The 20260-nt window shown below is 59.6% G+C and overlaps 1 protein-coding gene across 5 annotated transcripts in view; it reads left to right on the top strand.

Annotated features, from left to right (window-relative positions):
* PNPLA7 (patatin like phospholipase domain containing 7) overlaps positions 1-19874 on the top strand; it is a 57885-nt gene extending 38011 nt beyond the window's left edge. For 2 of the 5 annotated variants that reach the window (XM_032308813.1, XM_032308814.1), the window contains 14 exons: positions 5898-5961; positions 6170-6338; positions 7435-7617; positions 8222-8340; positions 14391-14547; positions 15943-16059; positions 16171-16240; positions 17084-17200; positions 17640-17788; positions 18193-18345; positions 18445-18555; positions 18968-19052; positions 19241-19344; positions 19513-19874. In XM_032308813.1, coding sequence (XP_032164704.1) covers positions 5898-5961; positions 6170-6338; positions 7435-7617; positions 8222-8340; positions 14391-14547; positions 15943-16059; positions 16171-16240; positions 17084-17200; positions 17640-17788; positions 18193-18345; positions 18445-18555; positions 18968-19052; positions 19241-19344; positions 19513-19539 — 1625 coding nt within the window. In that variant the 3' untranslated portion in view covers positions 19540-19874. The other 3 variants (XR_004277702.1, XM_032308816.1, XM_032308817.1) reach the window with 3 other exon arrangements.
* Positions 19875-20260: the final 386 nt, after the last annotated feature.

The following is a 20260-nucleotide window of genomic DNA, read 5'->3' on the forward strand; positions in this document are numbered from 1 at the left end:
TGAGCAGGGAGCCCGACACGAGGCTCGATCCCCCCCACCCTGAGATCATGACCTGCGCCGAAGTCAAGAGTCGGACGCTCAACTGATGGGACCAGCACGAGCCCCGAGGCGCTTTGCGTTCTCAGTTCTTGATGAGTCCTTCTAGAACTGCGAGAGATGGTAACGGCAGTCCGTCCGTCTTCTGTGAGGCAGGTATACTGGAGATTTCAGCGCTCGTCTTTTGAAAACGTGGCGTGATCGTAAACCCAGTGAGTGTTCTGTTCCCGTCGTGAAACAACGTGAGAAAGGTGTATATTTTCACAGTTTCTACTGACGTAGACATTCGATAATAGAAAGCATTAAATAAAGACCAAATAAAAATGACTTATGAAATTGGAAGATACTGCTGTAGGTCCTTAAAATGTATTCTGAAAACGAAATTCTGCAACACAGAAGGCGTGGCTGTCCGTCTTGATCTTTGCCTCATAATAGCCGCACCCGAAGCTGGGCTCGTGCTCCTCTCCTGTGGGTGTCCCTCATGCCATCCGGGGCCGATGGCGTGTCTCTGAGGCCTGCAGCAGAGATGTGTCACTTTCATAAAAGTTTATTCTGTTTAAAAAAAAAAAAAACGTTAGGGGCGCCTGGGTGGCTCAGTGGGTTAAGCCGCTGCCTTCAGCTCAGGTCATGATCTCAGGGTCCTGGGATCGAGCCCCGCATCGGGCTCTCCGCTCAGCAAGGAGCCTGCTTCCTCCTCTCTCTGCCTGTCTCTCTGCCTACTTGTGATCTCTGTCAGTCAAATAAATAAATAAAATCTTTTAAAAAACCCCAAAACTTTATTTTGTAGTAATTACAGATTCACAGGAAGTTACAAAAACAGTAAAGAGAGGATAGTGTTCCTTTCCCCCTGGTTAAGCGACTGCAGCACACTGTCGAGGTCAAGAGGGTCACTGGTGCGTCTGCAGAAGTCCCCAGTGTCAGTGGTGCTCTGTGCCATGGTGACTGCTGGGGAGGTTCCTGCCACCGCGACCAGGCGCAGCGCCCCGCTGCCCCTCTGGCAACCCCAACCCTGTTCTCCTGGGTCGTCTGGTTCCGAGGGCGCCCTGAGAACAGGGTCCTGCGTGGTGACCCTGCAGACAGGTTCACTCGGCTCAGACGACACCCGTGTCCGTCGTGTGCTCCCCCTCCACTGTGGGGTGACGGTCCGGACACACCTGATTTCTTGAACCTCTCACCTGTGGACGGGCATTCAGCTTTCTTCGCTTTGGGGCTTTTATGAACGAGACTCTGTGACTCTCTGGGCAAAGGGTTCCGTGTGCACGTGCAGGCACAGGGTGCGTGTGGTCGCGTGCCTGCCGTCCTTGTGGGGGACCACCCCCTGCACGCTCCCGCCAGCACCGCGCCGCCCCCTGCGCCTCCCTGTCCCCGCCGGCCCTCGGACCTGTCGCTGTCTGCTGTTAGTTGGAGGAGGTGCCACACCCATCACGGCCCCGGTGTGGGCCTCGAACTCCCGACGCGGAGATCAGGACCTGAGCCGCAGCCGAGAGGCGGGCGCCCGTTTCTGCCGTCGTGGCGGGAGGGCAGTGAGGGCGCATCACGGCTCCAGCGGCATCTCCATGGTGGCCAGAGCGGAATGTCTCCTGTCCTTTCCGCCGTCTGAGCGTCCGCTCTGGCGTTTCTCTTTCTCTGACTGGGTTCTTCGTTTTCTTACCGCTGAGGTTTGAGAATGCCTCGCCTCGAGCGGACACGGGCTCTTGGCTGGGCTGGGGGTGCCGCGGCCCCCACGCTGCCCTGAGGCTTCCGCGGGGCTGACCGCACACCGCGGTCGCGTCCAGCTGACCCTGGTGTCCTCCTACCTCCTTTTAGCTCCTTTTCCCTTTTCAGGAGTGTTTCTAAAACCCGGCGCCCAGCCCTGGGGCCTCGATTTTCTCCCATGTTTTTTCAAAAGGCCTGAAGTTCTATGTTTATTTTTTTTAAGATTTATTTGTGTATTTGAGAGAACGTGCGTGCATGTGGCGGGTGGGCAGAGACAAGGGAGAGGGAACATCCCCGTTAGGCTCCACATCCACACGACCCTGTGGTCCTGACATCAGAGAGTCGGACACTTAACCGACGGAGCCGCCCCGGGAACCCCCTGAAGTTCCTCATTTAACTTAGTTATCTGTTTGGAGGCTCATTTTTGTAAAAGGTTTGAAGTTTAGTAGAGATTTATTTTTTTGCTTACAAATACTCAGTTTTCCTGCTATCATTAATGAGGAACCACCCCTCTCCCACCGAGTGACGCTGGCACCTGCCGGGAACTAGTTTCCATGGCCGCGGGCTGTTTCTGGGCCCTGCTCTCCGCGCCAGCGCCGCACTGTGCTGACTGCGAGCGCCGTGGCAGGTCCGGAGTCAGGAAGCGGGAGGCCTCGGGCTCCGTTCCTCTGCAGGCTGGTTCTGAGTGCTCAGGGTCCCCGAGATCTGCAGGGATTTCACGACCGGTTTTTCTCCATCTCTAAAAACGGCACTGGAACTCCGACAGGGGTCGCGCGGACTCCGCGGTTCGCCCCCAGTGCGCGGACACTTTGGCGACATTCGGTCTTCCAGCCCCTGAGCGCGGGACGTGTTTCCACGCACTCACGGCTTCTTTCGTCTCTTTCAGCGACGTTCCGTGGCTTTCGGTGAGCAAGTCTCTGTCTCCTTGGTTACGTTTATTCCTTATGTTTTGCTCTTCTTGATGCTATTATAAGTTACTTTTCTTAACCTCTTTTTTTCCTGATGGTTTATTGCCCGTGTATAGGAACATAACCGACTTCTGTGTCATGTTTATGTCCTACAACTTCATTTATTACTCGTGCCAGTTTTTGGTGGACTTTTTGGGTTTCTTTACATGTAAGATTGTATCATCTCCAAGCACAGATGCTGCTTTTCCCTTTATAGTCTGACACCTTTTGCATCTCTTTTCCTTGCCTAAGTGCTCTGGCTGGACTTGCAGCACGCTGTGGAACAGAAGCGGCGAGGGCAGCGTCCTCACCTTGTTCCTGATCATCTGGGAGAATTCTTGGTCCCGCGGCACCGACCGTGATGTCTGCTCGGGTGCTCATGTGTGGCCTTTAATAGATGGAGGAAGTTTCTTCCTAGTAATAGTTGGTGGGTGTTTTTTTTTAAGGTTTTGTTTTTTAAATAACCTCTACACCCCACGTAGGATTCGAACTCACAACCCCAAGATGAAGGGTCACTGCTGCACTGATGGAGCCACTGGGCGCCCTCCATTTTGTGTCTGTCACATCCGTAATGTCCCACTGTCATTTCTGATTTTAATGGTTTGAGTCTTCTCTCTTTATTCTTTATTCATCTAGTTTTGTTGATATTTTCAAAGAACCAACTTTTGTTTTCACTGATTTCTTCTATCATTTTTCTGTTCTCCATTTTATTTATCTCTGTTCTAATCCAGATTATTTCCTTCCTTCTGTTTGCTCCGGGTCTAGTTGCTGTTCTTTTCCTACTTACCCAAGGTATAAAATTCGGTGCTTCGCAAAAAACTTCAAGTCTTAGCAAACCAAAGACCTGGATGCACCGTGAGCGTGTGTTACTCAATGAGAGAAGCCAGTCTGTGGTTCCCGCTCTCTGGTGCTCTGGAAAAGGCAGAGCTGTGGACATGGTGCAAAGATGACACTTGCCTGCGGCCGGGGGACCCGAGGCATGGAAGCGGGGTGTGTGGAGGACTTGTGGGGCAGTGAAAATAGTCGAGTGATAGCACAGTGGTGGACAGGTGTCATTCCGCGTCTGTCCAGACCCAGACAGGGTACAAGAGAAAGGACCCTGCAGGCAGCCTGACTTCCGTTCATCCTGATGCGTCAGCACTGGCTCGTGGACTGCGACAAGGGACCGGCTTCCTGCAGGATGCTGGTAATGGGGAGGTAGGGGAGAGGGGTGCGTGCAGGAATCTGTGTACTTTCTGCTCGGTTTGTCCCTAGACCGAAGTACATTTTTAAAAAATAAAGTCTATAAATGGTTTAAAGAAAGAAAGAAAGCTGGGTCCCTGATTTGAGATCTTTCTTCTTTCTTTGAAGCACGTTGGTAGCTCTAGATTCCTCTCCACAGCCCGCAGCTCCCTCCCTGCGTTTGGGATGCTGTGTTTCTCTTTCCCTTGGTGTCCAGGCTACTTCTTTGATCTGTGGGTAGTTCAGGAGGGTGTCATTTAATTTCCACACATTTGTGAATCTTCTGGTTCTCCTGTTACTGATTTCTGGTTTCATACCATTGTGGCCAGAAAATGATACTTTGTATGGTTTCACTTTTAAGTTTATTAAGACTGGTTTTGTGGCCCAACATACAGTCTGTCCTAGAGAATGCCTTGGGTTATGTTGTTATTGTTGAAGTTCCCTGCCTGTCGTGGGGCTCAGACTCAGGACCCCAGCACAAGGTGTCGTGCGCTCCCCAGGCAGAGCCAGCCAGGCGTCCCTGGATGAAGTCGCTGGGGAAGTGTGTGGTGCGCTGCTCTGGGGGGCAGTCTCGTCTCTGTGTGTTGTGGTACGTGTGTGGTGGCCTCTCCCTGTGGCTTCAGTTTCTGTCTGCCAGTGACCGAGACGTTGGTTGCCCAGCATGGGTCGGGTGGCCGTCTTCTCCTCGGTGGTGGCATGGTTCTTTATGTGACCCGGACATAGTCCCTTGTTTGCATGCCAAGACTGCACATATCTGTCTCTCTCTGTGGTTTGATTTTTTATTCTAATGATGTCCTTTGAAAACAGAAGCTCTTAACTCTAATTCAGGCCAGTTTATCAACTGTTTTCTTCCGTCGTTACTGCTTTTGCGTTTTCCTGAAGGAACTGCACACTGCCCCAAGTATGAAGATGTTCTTCTAAACTCTCCGCAGTGTTGCTGTTCCTGTTCAGTTTACAGTCCATGGGGATGGCTTCTGGGGATGATGGGAGGTAGGACTCAAGATTCACTTTGTCCGCGGGGATGTTCAGCGACTCAGATGCGCCTTTTGGGAGACTGAACTTGGCCCACTGCTGTGCTAACGCATTTGCCGAAGCCCAGTCCCCGTGCTTATGTAGGTTGCTTTCCCTCATGGGGGAAGATTCTAGGCTGATATCAAGCCATTCTCTTCCAGCACTTGGGGGTGGTGGTCCATTTCCTCAGCTTCCAGTGTTTGGGAAGGAGGCAGTCTGGCAGCCAGGCCAGAGCAGGCTGGAGCAGCAGCCTGGCCAGATCCCCACGTCAGCTGTGCCCCACGGAGCCACAGACGCAAGTGTGGGGGAGCCGTCCTGTTTCTCCTCCCTGCCCTGGTCCTGCCTGCCACCTGGCCTTCAGCAGAGCCCTGCTAGGGACAGGATTGGTCACGACAGGAGCTGGAGCCCACCTTTGCTGGCTCCACACTTCCCTAAGGGGTCCCTCAGGGCCCCCCTGAGTCTAGGCAGGGGTACCTACATGGGAGACACATGCCAGTGGGCAGGGAGAGCCCAGCCTGGGGTCCCTGGAGGGCCTCAGGGCTGGGCTCCTTGGTGTTCCTGCAGCCAGACACAGCCTGCCAGTCCCATCGCATCCCATATGACATCCCAGAGAGGTGGGCAAGACACATCACTGTGGTGCCCAACAGGGCCCGTGATGCAGCCCAGCCCTAAGAGATTTCCCTCCCTCTGTAGGAGCCCTGCAGATGACCAACCGAGCTTGTAGCCAGGAGTGCAGGCCCCAGCAGGACGAGCCCCCTCACCGCAGTCCGTGGGAGGAGTGGCTTCCCTGCTACTTAAGTCTGAGGCACCTGTGCGTTTGCACTGGTTGCACCAGATACACACGCCTATTCTGTGTGCCTCTAGGAAAGCAGATGCTGCCAGTTAAAATACAGGCAACGATTTCTCATGTCTCCACTTTTCTGGGGCTGCTGGTCCCGGGAGGTGGGCTGCCAGGGCAGTTTTCTGTAGTTCGGGTTTGTGTTTCAGGCCCCGTCCTGCTGTTGGCCAGTGACAACGTAAAACAGCGCCTTGGCTCTGCTGCCCTGGACAGGTGCGCCAGCCCTTGTGTGGGACAGTTTCCGGCTCCCTGGGGGTCCAAGCACAGCCTTGAGCTGCACCTTCCACGCCCGCGCGCACCCCGCCTTCTGCGTTCCCCTAACCCCCTGGAGTCTGTGGGCCCTCCTGCCCTGTCTGCAGCACGGTGCCTGCTCACCCCGTCTGTGCTCTGGCATCGGTGTCCCTCCATGCCTGTCTTCCAGTATCCATGAGTACCGGCTGTCCAGCTGGCTGGGGCAGCAGGAGGACATCCACCGGATCGTGCTGTACCAGGCGGACGGCACGCTCACACCGTGGACCCAGCGCTGCATCCGGCAGGCTGACTGCATCCTCATCGTGGGCCTGGGCGAGCAGGAGCCCTCGGTGGGCGAGGTGAGCTGGCGGGCGGGGGCGGGGCCTGCGGGGCGGGGCCTGCGGGGCGGGGCCTGCGGGGCGGGGCCTGCGGGGCGGGGCCTGCGGGGCGGGGCCTCGGGGAGCGGCCGGCAGTGCCTCCCGCGAGGCAGGGCTGCGGGCTGGGCAGGTCCTGGTCCGCTGCTCTCTTCACGCCCCTCTGTTTCTCTGTCTTTTCCTTGGAATGAAATATTTCGAGAACGCAGGAAAAGACAGATGATAAAAGCCGACACCCGCAGCTCTGGCCTGCATGTTTTGGAAACATTTTGCTGCATTGACCTCTGGTGGTTTTAGCACAAAGCAGGGCAGCTGCCCTGAAGTGGCCCTGGGGGGCCTCTTGTGAAGTGGCGCCTTTCCTGTTCCACTATGAATGTGTTCAGCGCTGGTTTTCAGGTCTAAATTTGATAAAAATCGTGTCCTATTTTATATCACTTTGAAGGGTCCTTTTTTCTCAACACTTAGGTGTTTAAGCTTTATCCATATTGTTTCCCTCATTTTTATGACTGTTGAGTCGCCTCTCTGTGAGCACCCGCCATCTGTCTGTTCTCCGCGGTGAGGCGACATCGCCGGCCCACTTTGTCTCCAGCTCCAAGGCTGCGGGGTGTCGGCTCCTTCCATGCACACCACGCTCCCCGGCTCCTTCCTCTCTGACCCTGGGGCAGCTAAAATTGCCCGACTCCGAAGCAGGTTCCTCTTCTGCAGGCAGAGCTGCAAAGGAGCGTGCCTCAGTGAAGTGACCTTCACTGAGAAGGTCACCGTGTGTGCCCACAAGGTGCTGTGAGAGCCACGGACGGGGAGGAGGCCCTCCTCTCCTGGCCACTCTCACCCAGCCCAGCGTGAAGCAGTCACGTGGCCAGGCAGACCCCTGGGTCACAGCTTTGACCGCCAAAGGGCAGAGCACAGCACAGCCGAGCTGGCTCCCAGGACCGGGCTGCCACCTGCCAAGGCCCTGCCCGAGACCCTCCTGCCTGTGGGGGCGGGTCCATCGGGCAGGGGCTGGAGTGGGGGCCTCCGTGACAGCCCACCTCTGGCGGTCAGCTGCGTCCTGCCCGCACCCTCAGGCTGTGCTGTCCTGCAGCTGGAGCGGATGCTGGAGAGCACGGCCGTGCGTGCCCAGAAGCAGCTGATCCTGCTGCACCGGGAGGACGGGCCGGCACCCTCGCGCACCGTCGAGTGGCTGAACATGCGTAGCTGGTGCTCCGGCCACCTGCACCTCTGCTGCCCTCGCCGCGTCTTCTCCAGGAGAAGCCTGCCCAAGCTGGTGAGGTCTGGGCGGTGGGCCGGCCCCACGGGAACGCCTGGCCCCAGAGCAGCCTTCCTGACTTGCTTTGTGATGGAGGAGTGCCGTTCCTTCCGGTTCCCTCTTTGGGTCCCTGTAGTCTGAGCTGCCCGGGCCACTGATGAGGCTGGCTCGCCTCTCTGTGTGCTCACGTTTTCCTTAGCTTGACTTCTGGGGGCCATACCTAGGAGAGGGATGTGGCCCCCGTCCGTCAGCAGGCGTCTGTCTCTGGGGCCGCAGAGGGGAGGCATGCTGGCACGCACGTACCTCCACAGGAAGGCAGCGGGAGGTCACCAGAGCCCGCCAAGGGGCAGGAGGAGAACCTTCTGAGCCCTAGGGGCTTGGGGCCTGGGCGCCACAGAGGCTGCCCACATGCCACAACCTGCCTGGCCCCACGACTCAGTGGACAGTGTCCTCACAGCCCTTGCCCAGCGCAGCCTCCATCTGGGGGACTCGGGGAGGGGGGCGCGGCGCTCGGTGGTCTCCTGCTGGGCCCTGGAAACGGCTTTGGGTCTGGAGTAGAGGAAGCCACGCTGGTCAGGCCACAGTGTGGGACTTGGCGCAGCTCTCCCTGGCCCTCTCTCAGGTGGAAATGTACCAGCGAGTCTTCCAGAGGCCCCCAGACCGGCACTCGGACTTCTCCCGCCTGGCTCGGGTGCTGACCGGCAACGCCATTGCCTTGGTGCTTGGGGGAGGGGGGGCAAGGTGAGTCCCCACGTGCGGCCAGTGTGTGTGCGTGCGCGCGCTGATGAGGGCGCTGAGCTTGGCCCTGCAGGTCAGCCCCACACACGACCAGGCACGTCTCCGCACCTGGCTCCCCCTTGCCAAGCAGTGCTTCCCGCAGGCTCTCCCAGGTGGACGGTTGCCAGTAGAGTAGAAGGTTCCTGTCTTGTTCTAACAGTCTTTGCTGGCAATGTCTGCTTGTCTGTTAGCCGTCCGTGCCTCCTCTGAAAACTCTGTTCTTACCGTTGGCTCCGGGTGAGTGTCTCTCCGTTTTAATGCGCACTTCATAGACCGCTGGTTTCATCTGCTCGCAACCCTAGCGCGGCTTCCTCGAGTTCTGTGGGCTCAGGAGTTCTGAACTGACGGCTGCTCCCTGTCTGTCACTCTGGCCCTTGCCGCCTTTCCCCTGAGCTTGAAGCGGGATCTGCTCCTGGAGCAGACGTGGAGCCCGGGGCCGCCGTCAGGAGGTGCAGTGAGGCCCAGGCCTTCTGCTGGCGAACCAGATGCTCACGGAAGGGCAGAGCAGCGCCTGCCACACCCGTGCTGGGCCCCTGCCCCTCGGAGGAGGGGGGAGAGCAAGGGGCCCCCGGCCTGAGCGCTGGGCTGCGGGGCGCATGTGTAATGGAGATTAAGTTTAGTCAAAATAATACTTAGTTTAAAAGCCCTGTGGCTGTTCCCTGAGGCAGTCCTCTGCCTGCCTAGCCCTGACGGCGTGTCTGGAGGGTCCCCGAGACTGTGACCCGCAGCGCGGTGTTGGCTCTCTGCTCGTCTGCGTCTCCAGATGGCGCTCCTATTTTGTGTGTTCGGGTTTTGTTCCGTTCTTCTGTCCATCGACCTGTCACCTGCCGCCCAGCTCCCCATCACGGCTCGTCATCTGTCCGCCCATCCGTCTGTCCTCCGTCCTCTGTCTTCTGTCAGTCCCTCTCCCGGCTCACCACTCCCAGTTCCAGTATGGTTCCCACACTGGTCCCGCTGGTTGTCCTGTGTCTCTTAGTGGGACAACGTGGCATGCGTCCTTGCAGGGGGTGGCCGTACGTCCTTCCTCGTAGCTGCTGTGGGCTGGGTGTCCCGGACGGCTGCCCAGGCTGCCCCGGAGCACCGCCTCCTCTCAGTGCGCTCGCCGCCCTCCGGGACGGCCTCTGCGTCTCCGAGTGTGGGAGCCACACCCCCCAGGCCTCCCACCACCTCTGGGCTCTGCGGGTTGCTTTCCAGTCCGGCCGATGGGACGCGGTCTTGGAGTCTCGCTCACTGTCGTCCTGGGACCTGCCTTTGTCCCGCCCGCGTTCGGCTCTTTTTCTCAATTCCCGGCTCCCCCCCCCCCCCGACACGTGCCTGGTTTGGGTCGCATTCCTGCTCTACGCCTTTCCTCAAGAGAAGGAGGAAAAGTTTGAAAAGGCTGCGTAGCCGAAAATGTCTTCAGGGATGATTTGGGTCTGGCATCCAGGCTGGAAGTGATTCTCCGGGACGCTGCCATTGCCCTGTGAGCTTCCAGTGTCGCTGCCGGGACGCCCGGTGCCGCTGCATTCGTGAGGCCTGTTTTCTCTGAGAGCTGTGGGGGGTCTCGTAGTTCCTGTCCCTGCGGGGACTTGGCCATGTGCCTTGGGAGCCGTCTATCCATCCACTACCCTGGGTGGGCTCAGGGGCCCTTCCACATTTGGAAAGCATGACCTTTGGCCCTGAGGAATGTTCCGTGTGTTCGCCCACGCGGGCTCTGTCCTCTGCTCCTGGCGCTTCCGGCGCTCGGTCAGGCACCCGCGATGGGCCCCCAGCCCTCCTGTGTTTCATCTCCCTTGTTCTCCGTCTGTCTTTTTGGTCTGCTTTCCAGGTGACTTTTCTCAAATAGATCTTCTGCCAAAATATTTCTAATCCCCGGGGCCCCTGGGTGGCCCAGTTGGTTAAGCGTCTGCCTTCAGCTCAGGTCGTGATCCTGGAGTCTCAGGATCGAGTCCCACATGGGGCTCGCTGCTCGGCGGGGCGTCTGCTTCTCCCTCTGCCTGCCGCTCCCCTCTGCTTGTGCGTGCGCTTCCGTGCGCTTTCTCTGTCAAATCAATAAACAAAATCTTTTTTAAAAACCTTCAAAAAACATTTCTCCTGCCTGAGTGCTCTTCTGTGGTGTCTTCTCTGTCCCCCAAGCGCAGTGCTGACGCGCTCCGAGGATACTCACGCAGCCGTCTCCCTGGCCTCACCTTCCCGCTCCGGGCAGGCTCACGGGTGGCTTTGCTCGCTCAGCCCTCGGAGCGCAAGGCCACCTCAGCGGTCCTGTCCTGCGGGGCGCGGTGCACCGTCTGCCACACTGCTCGCCCCGGTCCCCGCCGTGGTCACCTGAGGGATTGAGGGGGAACGGCCGTGACTTCTCGCGGAAATCTTCCCGCACGTGCCGCGTTCTCCTCTCCCGCTTGTGGGGCTCCGGGCTCCGCTTACGCTCCGCGCCCCTCCAGCGACGTCCGGCGTCCACGCGCCCACACTTTGCCGGCCCTCGGTGTCATCCGGACTTCAAACTGTCGCACGCGCTGGGGGGCTCTTCCTGGGGACGAGTGAGCTCCCGTGCCTGCCTGCCGCGGCCGCTCCTGTCCCTTGGTTTGTTTCATAGCATTTGCCTCCGTCTTGCGCGTCTCCCTGGCGGCCTGTCTTTGTTACTGATTCAGGGGACTCGTTCGTGGAGTCGGAACTCAAGGGTTTTGCCGGGTATGTTTGTTGTTAACGTTGTCAGCCTTTCACTTCTCGTTTTCCCAGTGGTGTTTCTTTGATGAACAGGTTTTAATGTCGATGTGTATGAGCTGCCGGAGTGAGCCCAGTTTTTAGTTTTGCTGAGGTGTGGTTTTCCATTTTGACGGTGATTGTTTCTGGTGTTCTGAGCGCCCTTGCCTGCCCCAAGGTCACAGAGGCATGCTGTCCTCCTCCGGGAGCTCTGTGTGTCCGGCTTGGACGGGTCTGTGGCCCACCTGCCGTTGCCTCGTGGCAGCCGAAGCTGTTTTGTAGCCGGTAAAGGCCTCCCGGCCCCTGAGGTCACCGTGTCACCCGCATGGCTCTGTTGTGTGTGTGTTTTAGGACACACGGTCTCGACAGCCTTTTGGTAAACCTTGACTTCAGGCCCTGCACATCCTTCCGTTTTGTTTTTTGTTTTTTTTTCAAAATTGTCTTTGTCTGCTCAGGTGCTGGCACACACAGGTAAGTGCCTTAAGGGCTCCTTCCTCCTGGGGTGAATGTCATACTTTGAATTTCAGGTTCGCAGTGTCGTCGTCAGGGCGCAGAAACACACAGCAGATATGTGTACCTCGCTGCTGCGTCTTACAGCCTTGCTAAATTCACGAGTTCTAGTGACTTTGGTATAGGGTTTTTTTTTACATGTCCTGTATACGTTATATCTTTTGGGAATCAAGGCAGGTTTTCTCTTTCTTTCTGGGTTATGTTTTTGTCTTTTGTTTCTTCTTCTTCCTGCCTTGTTGCCACGGGAGGGAGTGCGCTGGCTCCTGTCTCGAGTGTGGTCTTGCCGCAGGCTGGGAGTCGGACGGAACAAGTGCCCATCCTTAGCCTCTTGCGGAGGGTGCGGCGTGAAGGGCTGCTTTGGTGTCTGTTAAAGTGCTGAACTACACTGATGTTTAAACAGAAACTAACACTTTACTCTGGGGAGACACTCACGTGCCCACGATGCGCCGTCCTCTTTAAACCCTGCCGGCCTCCCTGTGAATCTGGGCGCGCTTGTCCTTCCTTGAGGCGTGTGTGGGTTTGTTTGCCGGCTTCAGAATTGACTTGGGAAGTGCTGCTGCTTTTCCTATTTTCTGAAATTTTTATGTAAGATCTGTGTTACTCTCCTTACATGTTCAGTAGCGTTCACTAGTAAAACCATCTGGACATACGATTTTCTTTGTGAACATTTAAAAAATCAAAGGCTCAGTTATGTTGACGGTTATAGTACGATTCAGATTTTCTCGTGTCAGATTTGGCGAGTGATGCTGTTGTACGAACGTGTCCTTTTCATCTCTTCCCACCTCGTGAGACTCACACCTGCTTCTCGTGCGCTAACTGGGGCGTCTGTGCGGATGTGCGCTTTCTCGCTCCCGACCGCCTCCCCCCAAGCGGGTCCCTTCCACCGTGTGTTTGTTTCCTGGTTCCTTAATTTCTGCTCTTCTCTGTATTATTCCGTAATTTGACTTGGTTTAAATCGTTGTTCTCGTGCCAAGTGGTGGCGTGTGGATGTTGTGTTGTGACCTCAGAGGACAGAGAGCCCAGCCCTCCTGCACCGCACCTGTGGGGACAGCCTTCTGTTCCCGGGCTGCTTGGAGTTTCTGTCTCGGGTTTCCAGCAACGTGGCAACGGCTTTTTTTTTGATTGATGCTTGGAGTTCATGGTGCTCCTTTAACCAGAGGCTGGAAGTTGATGGTCAGTTCCGTCCAGACCACCGTCTGTCCCTCCAAATACTGCTTCTGCCCTACCCCTTTCTCTTCTTTCTGGGCTCCTCTGCCGGATCCGGATCCCATGCAAACTCTAGGCACTTGCAGGTCAGCTCTGGGGAGCGGTCTCCACGGCCGCCATCCTGGGGTGTCCTGTGACTCAGTGAGCGTCTTCTTCTGCCACATCTGTGGGGGGCTCTCGGCAGTGTGCCTGGCCTGCTGCCCGACCCACCGGTCGCGATCTTCACGTCACACACTGGATCTCCAGTTCGTTTTTTTAAGATCTTATTTTTATTTATGAGAGAGAGAGACAGTGAGAGCAGGAACACAAGCAGGGGCAGTGGGAGAGGGAGAGGCAGACTCCCCGCTGGGCAGGGAGCCCGATGCGAGACTCCATCCCAGAACCCTGGGATCCTGACCCAAATCAAAGGCAGACGCTTAACCACTGAGCCACCCAGTCTTCACCCCTTCTTTCCACTTCTAAAGGTGCTGTTTGGCCTTGTCTTACAGTTTTTCAGTTCTATGCCAAATTATCAATCTTGTCTTTAATTTCTGGGAAATTTTTTTAGGCTTATACCTGAGTGTTCAATTTTTTTGTGGTGATATTAAATATTATTTTTTTATTTTTTAAAGATTTTATTTATCCATTTGACAGAGAGAGATCACAAGCAGGCAGAGAGGCAGGCAGAGAGAGGCAGAAGCAGAGAGCCCGATGCGGGGCTTAATCCCAGGACCCTGGGATCATGACCTGAGCCGAAGGCAGAGGCTTAACCCACTGAGCCACCCAGGCGCCCCTTAAATATTATTTTTAATAGTGTCAAACTATGCATGCTGTAAAATTTACCATTTTAAATATTTTTGACTGTAAAATCTGGTGGCATGAACGGCATCCGGAAGGTCGTGCAAGCATAACTGTTCATCCCGCACTGAACCCCTGTTCTCCAGCATCTGTGTGTGTGGCCCTGACCCCTCCAGGTCCCTCAAGAGAGGGGACCCTCGTCCTTCCGTGTCTGGCTTCTCTCACCAGTGGGAGGCGCTTGCGTCCGTCCGCGTGCACCTTTCCAAGCCAGGCCACGTCCCTCGAACGCACAGGCCGTGCTCTGCTCACTCGTTCACCTGTCAGGCACACAGACCCCTTTGGACCCCAGGGCTTGCTGGGCACAGCTCTCTGGAGCCTGTGCCGCGTCTCCTTGGCTCCCTCACGGCCCACCCATCTTGCTTGTCCCCTCCTGGCTGTAGTCCCGTGGCCTGGTCTCCTCTATGACTGGCGACTTGAGGTGGGCATCACCGAGGAGGGAGGAGCAGTGGCTGGAGGCTCGGGGCGGTGGCTTCGGTCCCACACTGGCTTTCCTGTTCCTGCGCGGGCTCGTCCGTGTCCACCCCCACCCCCATCAGGAGCCCCTGCGGGGGCCTCCGGGGGTCTCCTGCCTCCCAAGTCTGTGCGGAGCCTGTTGAGCTTCTCATCCCAGCAGTGTCCACGGGGCCGTGTCTCGGCCCATTTTCTGTGACTTACGCAAGGGGCGGGTACCGAGGAGGAGGGGCTGGCCCGGGAAGACCATCTCAGCCGCCTTTGCTGGCGCGCGGGACGGTGCCGTGCCCGGTGACGGTGCCCTCTGTGCTCTGTGCTCCTGGTGAGTGTAGAGGCTGTGCCCAGGTCGGCATCATCCGGGCCCTGACGGAGTGCGGCATCCCCGTGGACATGGTTGGAGGGACGTCCATCGGGGCCTTCATGGGCGCCCTATACGCTGAGGAGCGGAACTACAGCCAGATACGGATCCGGGCCAAGCAGTGGGCTGAGGTGAGGGGCCTCGGCCCACCCTGGAGCTCAGCCCCAGGTCCCCGTAGTGCCGCGGGGGCGGGAGGACATCGGGAACTTGGGCCCCTGCTCGCGGCTCTGCGGGCTCTGGCCTCAGAGCGGGGTTTGTGGGGTGGTGGGGGCATGGGGAGCACAGAGCAAGAAAGGACATCAGTGTTGGGGACTTGGTTCTTCATTTATCAAGGTGACTGAGGTCCACACGGAGAGGTCAGCACCATTGAACGGAGCGTTTCATGTTCCCTGTCGTTCAGCTGAGGGTCTGGCCAGGCCAGGCGGGCGCAGCCCATCCCTGCGCCTGCTGCTCTGCTTCAGCGGTGGGAAGGGACCTTTGGGCCTGCTGCCCTCCTTGTCCTCAGTGTGTGTTGGGTCGTGGGGCCCCCTGGGAGGCCGCTCTACAAGGCCAGGTGGGCTGGATCCCGACCAGGCTGTCCTCTGTCCCTGCCTTTCTGGGGGGCCTTTGGCCGCCTGCCACGTCGAGGGTGGTGGGGGGCGGGGCCCTCCAGGCTTGGCTCTGCAGGCTCTCTGGTGCCAGATGGGGGTTTCTTCAGGAGTGAGGGCCTTGCTAACCACGGACGACCCTGGGGGTGCCGCGCCGTCCAGAGTCCCTGCCCTGCAGCAGCACACTTGTTCCCTCTGCTTGTCCCAAGGCAGGATCTGTGTTCTGTTCATCTCCGTGGGAGCACACTGGGGGGCACCTCACCCTCAGCTGGGGCCCCACATCACACATGGCCTGTGCTCTGGGCATTTCCACCTCGGCTCTGGCCACTCCGCGGCAGGGCACATCTTTTCTCTCCATCCCCAACCCTTAAGAAGTGAGGCAGTCTTGAACCCAGGCATTCTGGGGCAAGGCCAGTGCTCCCTGCCCAGTCACGTGTCCCGCTCCCTGCAGGTCTAAGTGGCCCCCGTCTTCACTGAGGAAGGATGGGCTCAGTCCCACCAGAGAGACAGGGTTAGGGAGTTTTGGCAGAAAGGGCCCTCAACAGGGCCACCCTTTCCCAGAGCCCGATGGAGTGTGTGCCATGGTAGCGTGTCTGTGGTGCTGGAGTGTCAGGGTCAGCCCCAAGCCTGCTGGGTCAGGGCATCTCCTCCCGGGGAAGCCTTGATGGCTTGTTCTTGCCGCTCTTGGGGACCCCATCAGGGAGCTCTCTCACCCAGTCACCTGCCGGCGTTGGTCCTGGACGGGGCTTCCTCCAGAACTCCCCGAGCAGGCAGTGAGAGCCAGGCGTCCGCGGGCGTCCTTGTAGGACCCCCAGGCCCTGGTGCTCTGGCCCCGCTCCCTTCCCCTGGGGTCCCCTGGGATCATCCACTGCCTATGCCAGAAGCGGGGGTGAGGCCCTCACCCTCTGCAGGGCCGTCACATGTGCCTTGCCTACTCAGGACATGACGTCGGTGGTGAAGACTGTGTTGGACCTGACCTACCCGATCACATCTATGTTCTCGGGCGCCGGCTTTAACAGCAGCATCTGTAGCGTCTTCAAGGACCGGCAGATCGAGGTGCCCCCCGCAAGCAGGGGCCTCCCTCATCAACTTGAGCCTCCAGGGCTGCAGGGCAAGGGTTGACAGTGGGGGCGGATGGCCCTTCTGAGTTGTGCCGTCCCCGTGCAGGACCTATGGATCCCCTACTTCACCATCACCACGGACATCACGGCCTCTGCCATGAGAGTCCACACGGACGGTGAGCACCTCCTCCTTGGGTCCCGATAGGGGCTCAGACATGCACGGTGGCCCAGGCCCCCTCCCCCCCCACCCCTCCACCCCCGAAGCATGGGTTAGGGGAGGGGTACTGAGGACCTGCTCAGGGGGTTGGGGCCAGGGAGGGGGGGCAGGCAAAGAACCTAGAAGCTGTCTGAGCCAGGGGAAGCACCAAGATGACCCGAGGAAGGCAGCTCAGGGAGGTCTGGACCCAGAGAGGTTCCTGCCGTGAGCGTGTGGGTCGCGAGATAGCAGTGTGAACCGAGAGCAGAGACCGACAGGGCAGAGGGCACACTTGTTCCCGGGGTGGGGGTGGAGAAGGGCACACTCAGGCCGGGGGTGGGGGGTGGCGAGGGGCACATGGAGGGCGTGTGTTTTGTGGGCTCCAGTCAGCAGCTGGGGGGAGACTGCTGAGCTGGGGACCGTGAGGCAGCCAGTAGGTGGGTGGCAGCCGAGGGCCCTTTTCTAGGGCAGAGTGGTTTGTAAGCTGAGTGCGTGTGTCTCCTTGGAGGTGAGCGGGACCGTGGGGCTCACAGGAGGCTGCGGCACACACAGCACAAGGTGGGGAGCCTGTAGAGCCGGCAGGGCCTCCCCGGGCCTCTGGGAGAGAGCCTCTCTGGGGGAGGAGGAAGAACAGGAGGTGTGTCTGTCTGTCCAGGCCTGGTGTCATCCACCGGACGTCAGACATGTAGACTTCAGAGCCCCGCGCTGTCAGCGCTCTAGGCCCAGGGTCTCGGGCAGGAACCCGGTGTGGGCAGCGAAAAGCTCCCCTCCCGTCCCCTTGGCTGGCCCTGGTGCCAAGCCCTCCGCCCTGCCCCTCCCCCAGGCTCCCTGTGGAGGTACGTGCGCGCCAGCATGTCTCTGTCAGGCTACATGCCTCCCCTCTGTGACCCCAGAGACGGACACCTGCTGATGGACGGGGGCTACATCAACAACCTCCCAGGTACCGTGGCCACCTCCACTGCCGGGGAGCCGGAGGCACACGGTCTCCTCCGTGTGTGCTCGTGGAGCCCCGAGAAAGTGCACAGACGCGTGCAGACGGCAGCCCTTGTGTGCACACTGGGCCGTCGTGCGCCCCCAGCATGTGGCCGTTTGGCAGCTCAGCCGTGCCTGGAACAAGGGCCAAGCAGAGGAGCTGAGGGCAGTCATGGCCCGTCTGCACCTGCGGTCGGAACTAACAGCCAGGAAGGGCCAGGGTTGCTGTGGGTGCCCCCTCCTTGGGCTCACCTGCCACCTGTTGGACAGCTCTGTGCGTCAGTCCAGGCGTGACACTGGACCCAGGCCCTTCTGGCCCTTGCAGGCTCTGCCCCGCCCCCAGCCCTCCTCCCTCTGGGGCTCTGCAGGCCTGTCCCAGGCGGTAAGCACGGCTGTCTCCTCCCCAGCGGATGTGGCCAGGTCTATGGGGGCGAAGGTGGTGATTGCCATCGACGTGGGCAGCCAGGACGAGACGGACCTCACCAACTACGGCGACGCGCTGTCTGGGTGGTGGCTGCTGTGGAAACGCTGGAACCCCTTGGCCACGAAAGTCAAGGTGGAGGCAGAGCTCTGCCCGGGGCCCGGGCGGCCAGGGGCTCCTTGTGGCTCCTCTGTGCCTCTGTCCCCGAGATGCCCAGCATGGTGCTGCGGGCGGAGGAGGGCTGCAGTGGTCTCCAGGCTCCAAGCCAGCAGGGGTGCGCTCACGTGCTCCCTGTCCGTGTCGGGAAGCCTGGCTGGACCAGCGCTGGGGTGGGGGAGCAGGCCCGTTCCCCGCCAGGATCCCCTTCCCAGGAACCCTGGCTGGGCACCGCCCTCCTCCCAGGCCTAGCAGAGACATGTCTCCCCTTGGGAGAGGGAGGGCACGGGTTGGGGTGTGAGACACAGGTGGCTGCACCCGCCTGGGGGCCGTGGGGCCAGGGGGGCCCAAAGAGCCTGGCTCAGACGCTGTGAGGGCGGCAGGTGTTGAACATGGCGGAGATCCAGACGCGCCTGGCCTACGTGTGCTGCGTCCGGCAGCTGGAGATGGTGAAGAACAGCGAGTACTGTGAGTACCTGCGCCCCCCCATCGACGGCTACGGCACTCTGGACTTCGGCAAGTTCGACGAGATCTGTGTGAGTGCCGCTGGGGCGCGGTGCCCACCTGCCCTCAGGTCCAAGCCCAGAAGTGGGGCCTCCTGACTCCTGCTCCCCGGGTCCCCGGTGTGTGTGCAGGAAGTGGGGTACCAGCATGGCCGGACAGTCTTTGACATCTGGGGTCGGAGTGGCGTGCTGGAGAAGATGCTGCAGGACCGACAGGGGCCCAGAAAGATGAAGGCCTGTGACGTGAGTGCCCGACCCAGCGCCCTCCCTCCCTCCTGGGGCCGGCCCTCTGGCTGTCTCAGCAGGCCGGAGAGGTGCAGGGCTCCCTGCAGCCTGCGGGACCTCGGCACACACCCCCACCAGGGCCAGAGGATGGGGGCAGGGGCACGGCCCTGTGGGAGCCATCTCTTGGCCTCTGCCCTGACATCCGTTGTTTTTCACTGTGGCTCTGCTGCTCATGGTGGGACAGGGTGGGGATCTGCTCTGGCCTCTGCGCTTCTTCTAGGCCCTGCCCTGCCCCAACTCCAGGGGGCTGAGCACTTCAGCAGGCCGAGACCACAGAGGGTTGCAGAGAGGGGCTGGGGACTGGCCAGGCAGCCGAGGGCTGTGGTGTGGGGACCGGGGGAGCCGTGGCCTTGGCCTCATGTCTCTCCAGGTCCTCACCTGCCCCAACGCCTCCTTCACTGACCTCGCCGAGATTGTATCTCGCATTGAGCCGGCCAAGGCAGCCACAGTGGATGGTGAGTCGGGGCTCAGGATACACACCTGCATAGCTGAGGGTGACATTGGCAGTGTCCCCTTCTAACCTTTGGCACGCCCCACAAGCTGTCCTGGCCACTAGGCCCTCCCAGCAGCCCCGCGGCGTGATGACCGCTGTGGCACAGCCCCTGCCCTTGTGGGGACCAACACAGCCCTCCCCTGTGCCCAGACGAGTCTGACTACCAGACGGAGTATGAGGAGGAGCTGCCGGACGGCCCCAAGGATGCGTATGCGGACTTCCAGAGCGCCCCGGCCCGTGCAGGCTCGGACTCGGTGAGCTGTCCGGACCTGCCTGCACGCCTGGGCTGAGTCAGCTCTGAGGGCTCTGGGCGGGCCAGCTGCTCGCTCCCTGCTGCCCTGCAGTGCAGAGCCAGAGAAACCTGGCCCAGGGTCAGCCGTCCAGGCTCACCCCCACCCTGACGTCGTGCTGTCTGCTTCCAGGACGACGAGTCCTCCCTCCAGCATTGAAACCCCCATCTGGCTTCCCAGAACTGCCCCGGGGCTGCTGCTACCCGTGGCACTCAGACCGCGATGGACAGAGGTCTCCCCTCCCGTGCGCCCTAGAGCAGCTCCCGTGGAGGGCCTCTCCCCCAGCCTGCCAGCGAGACCGGGCGGGGAGCCCCCTAGTCAGCCTCCCCTGGGCTGGAGGTCCAGCTGCGTGGTGGACCTGGGACTGGGGCACTGGGTTTGGACAGCAGTTCCTGGGCTGTGCCCGCCACTGTGGGCGGTGCCTCGGACAGGTATTGGAGTCCCCTGTGCACCTGCTTAATGTATCAATAAAGATGGATCCGACTGTGTGTGGACGTGTGCCTCCCCGAGTCCCTGTGGCGGAGAGCAGCCCGCCCTGTCACTGGTGCACCCTGGGGGAGGGGGCAGGGAGCATCGCCTGCTGTCCTCCGAAGCCACCACGGGAGGGGGGACCCCAGGCACCCCCGTGACCAGGCAAGCAGGACGCCCAAGGTCCGCGCGGGACTGGGGAGCCCCCCCAACCGAGGAGCCCCCTCCTGACCTGTCGGGCATCCTCCCCCGCAGAACTATGCCGCCCACACCGAGACCGGGGAGCCCTTCTGTATAGAAGGAGGGACAACTCCGGCCCCGCGTCTTTGGGGCCCGCAGCCTCTGCAGGTCTCCAGGGGCACGGAGCCCCCCAACCCGAGGGCCGAGGCCCTTGCAGTCAGGGGACCGCCGG

The sequence above is a fragment of the Mustela erminea genome, chromosome 12 (assembly GCF_009829155.1).
Source record: "Mustela erminea isolate mMusErm1 chromosome 12, mMusErm1.Pri, whole genome shotgun sequence".
NCBI classification, from domain to species: Eukaryota; Metazoa; Chordata; class Mammalia; order Carnivora; family Mustelidae; genus Mustela; species Mustela erminea.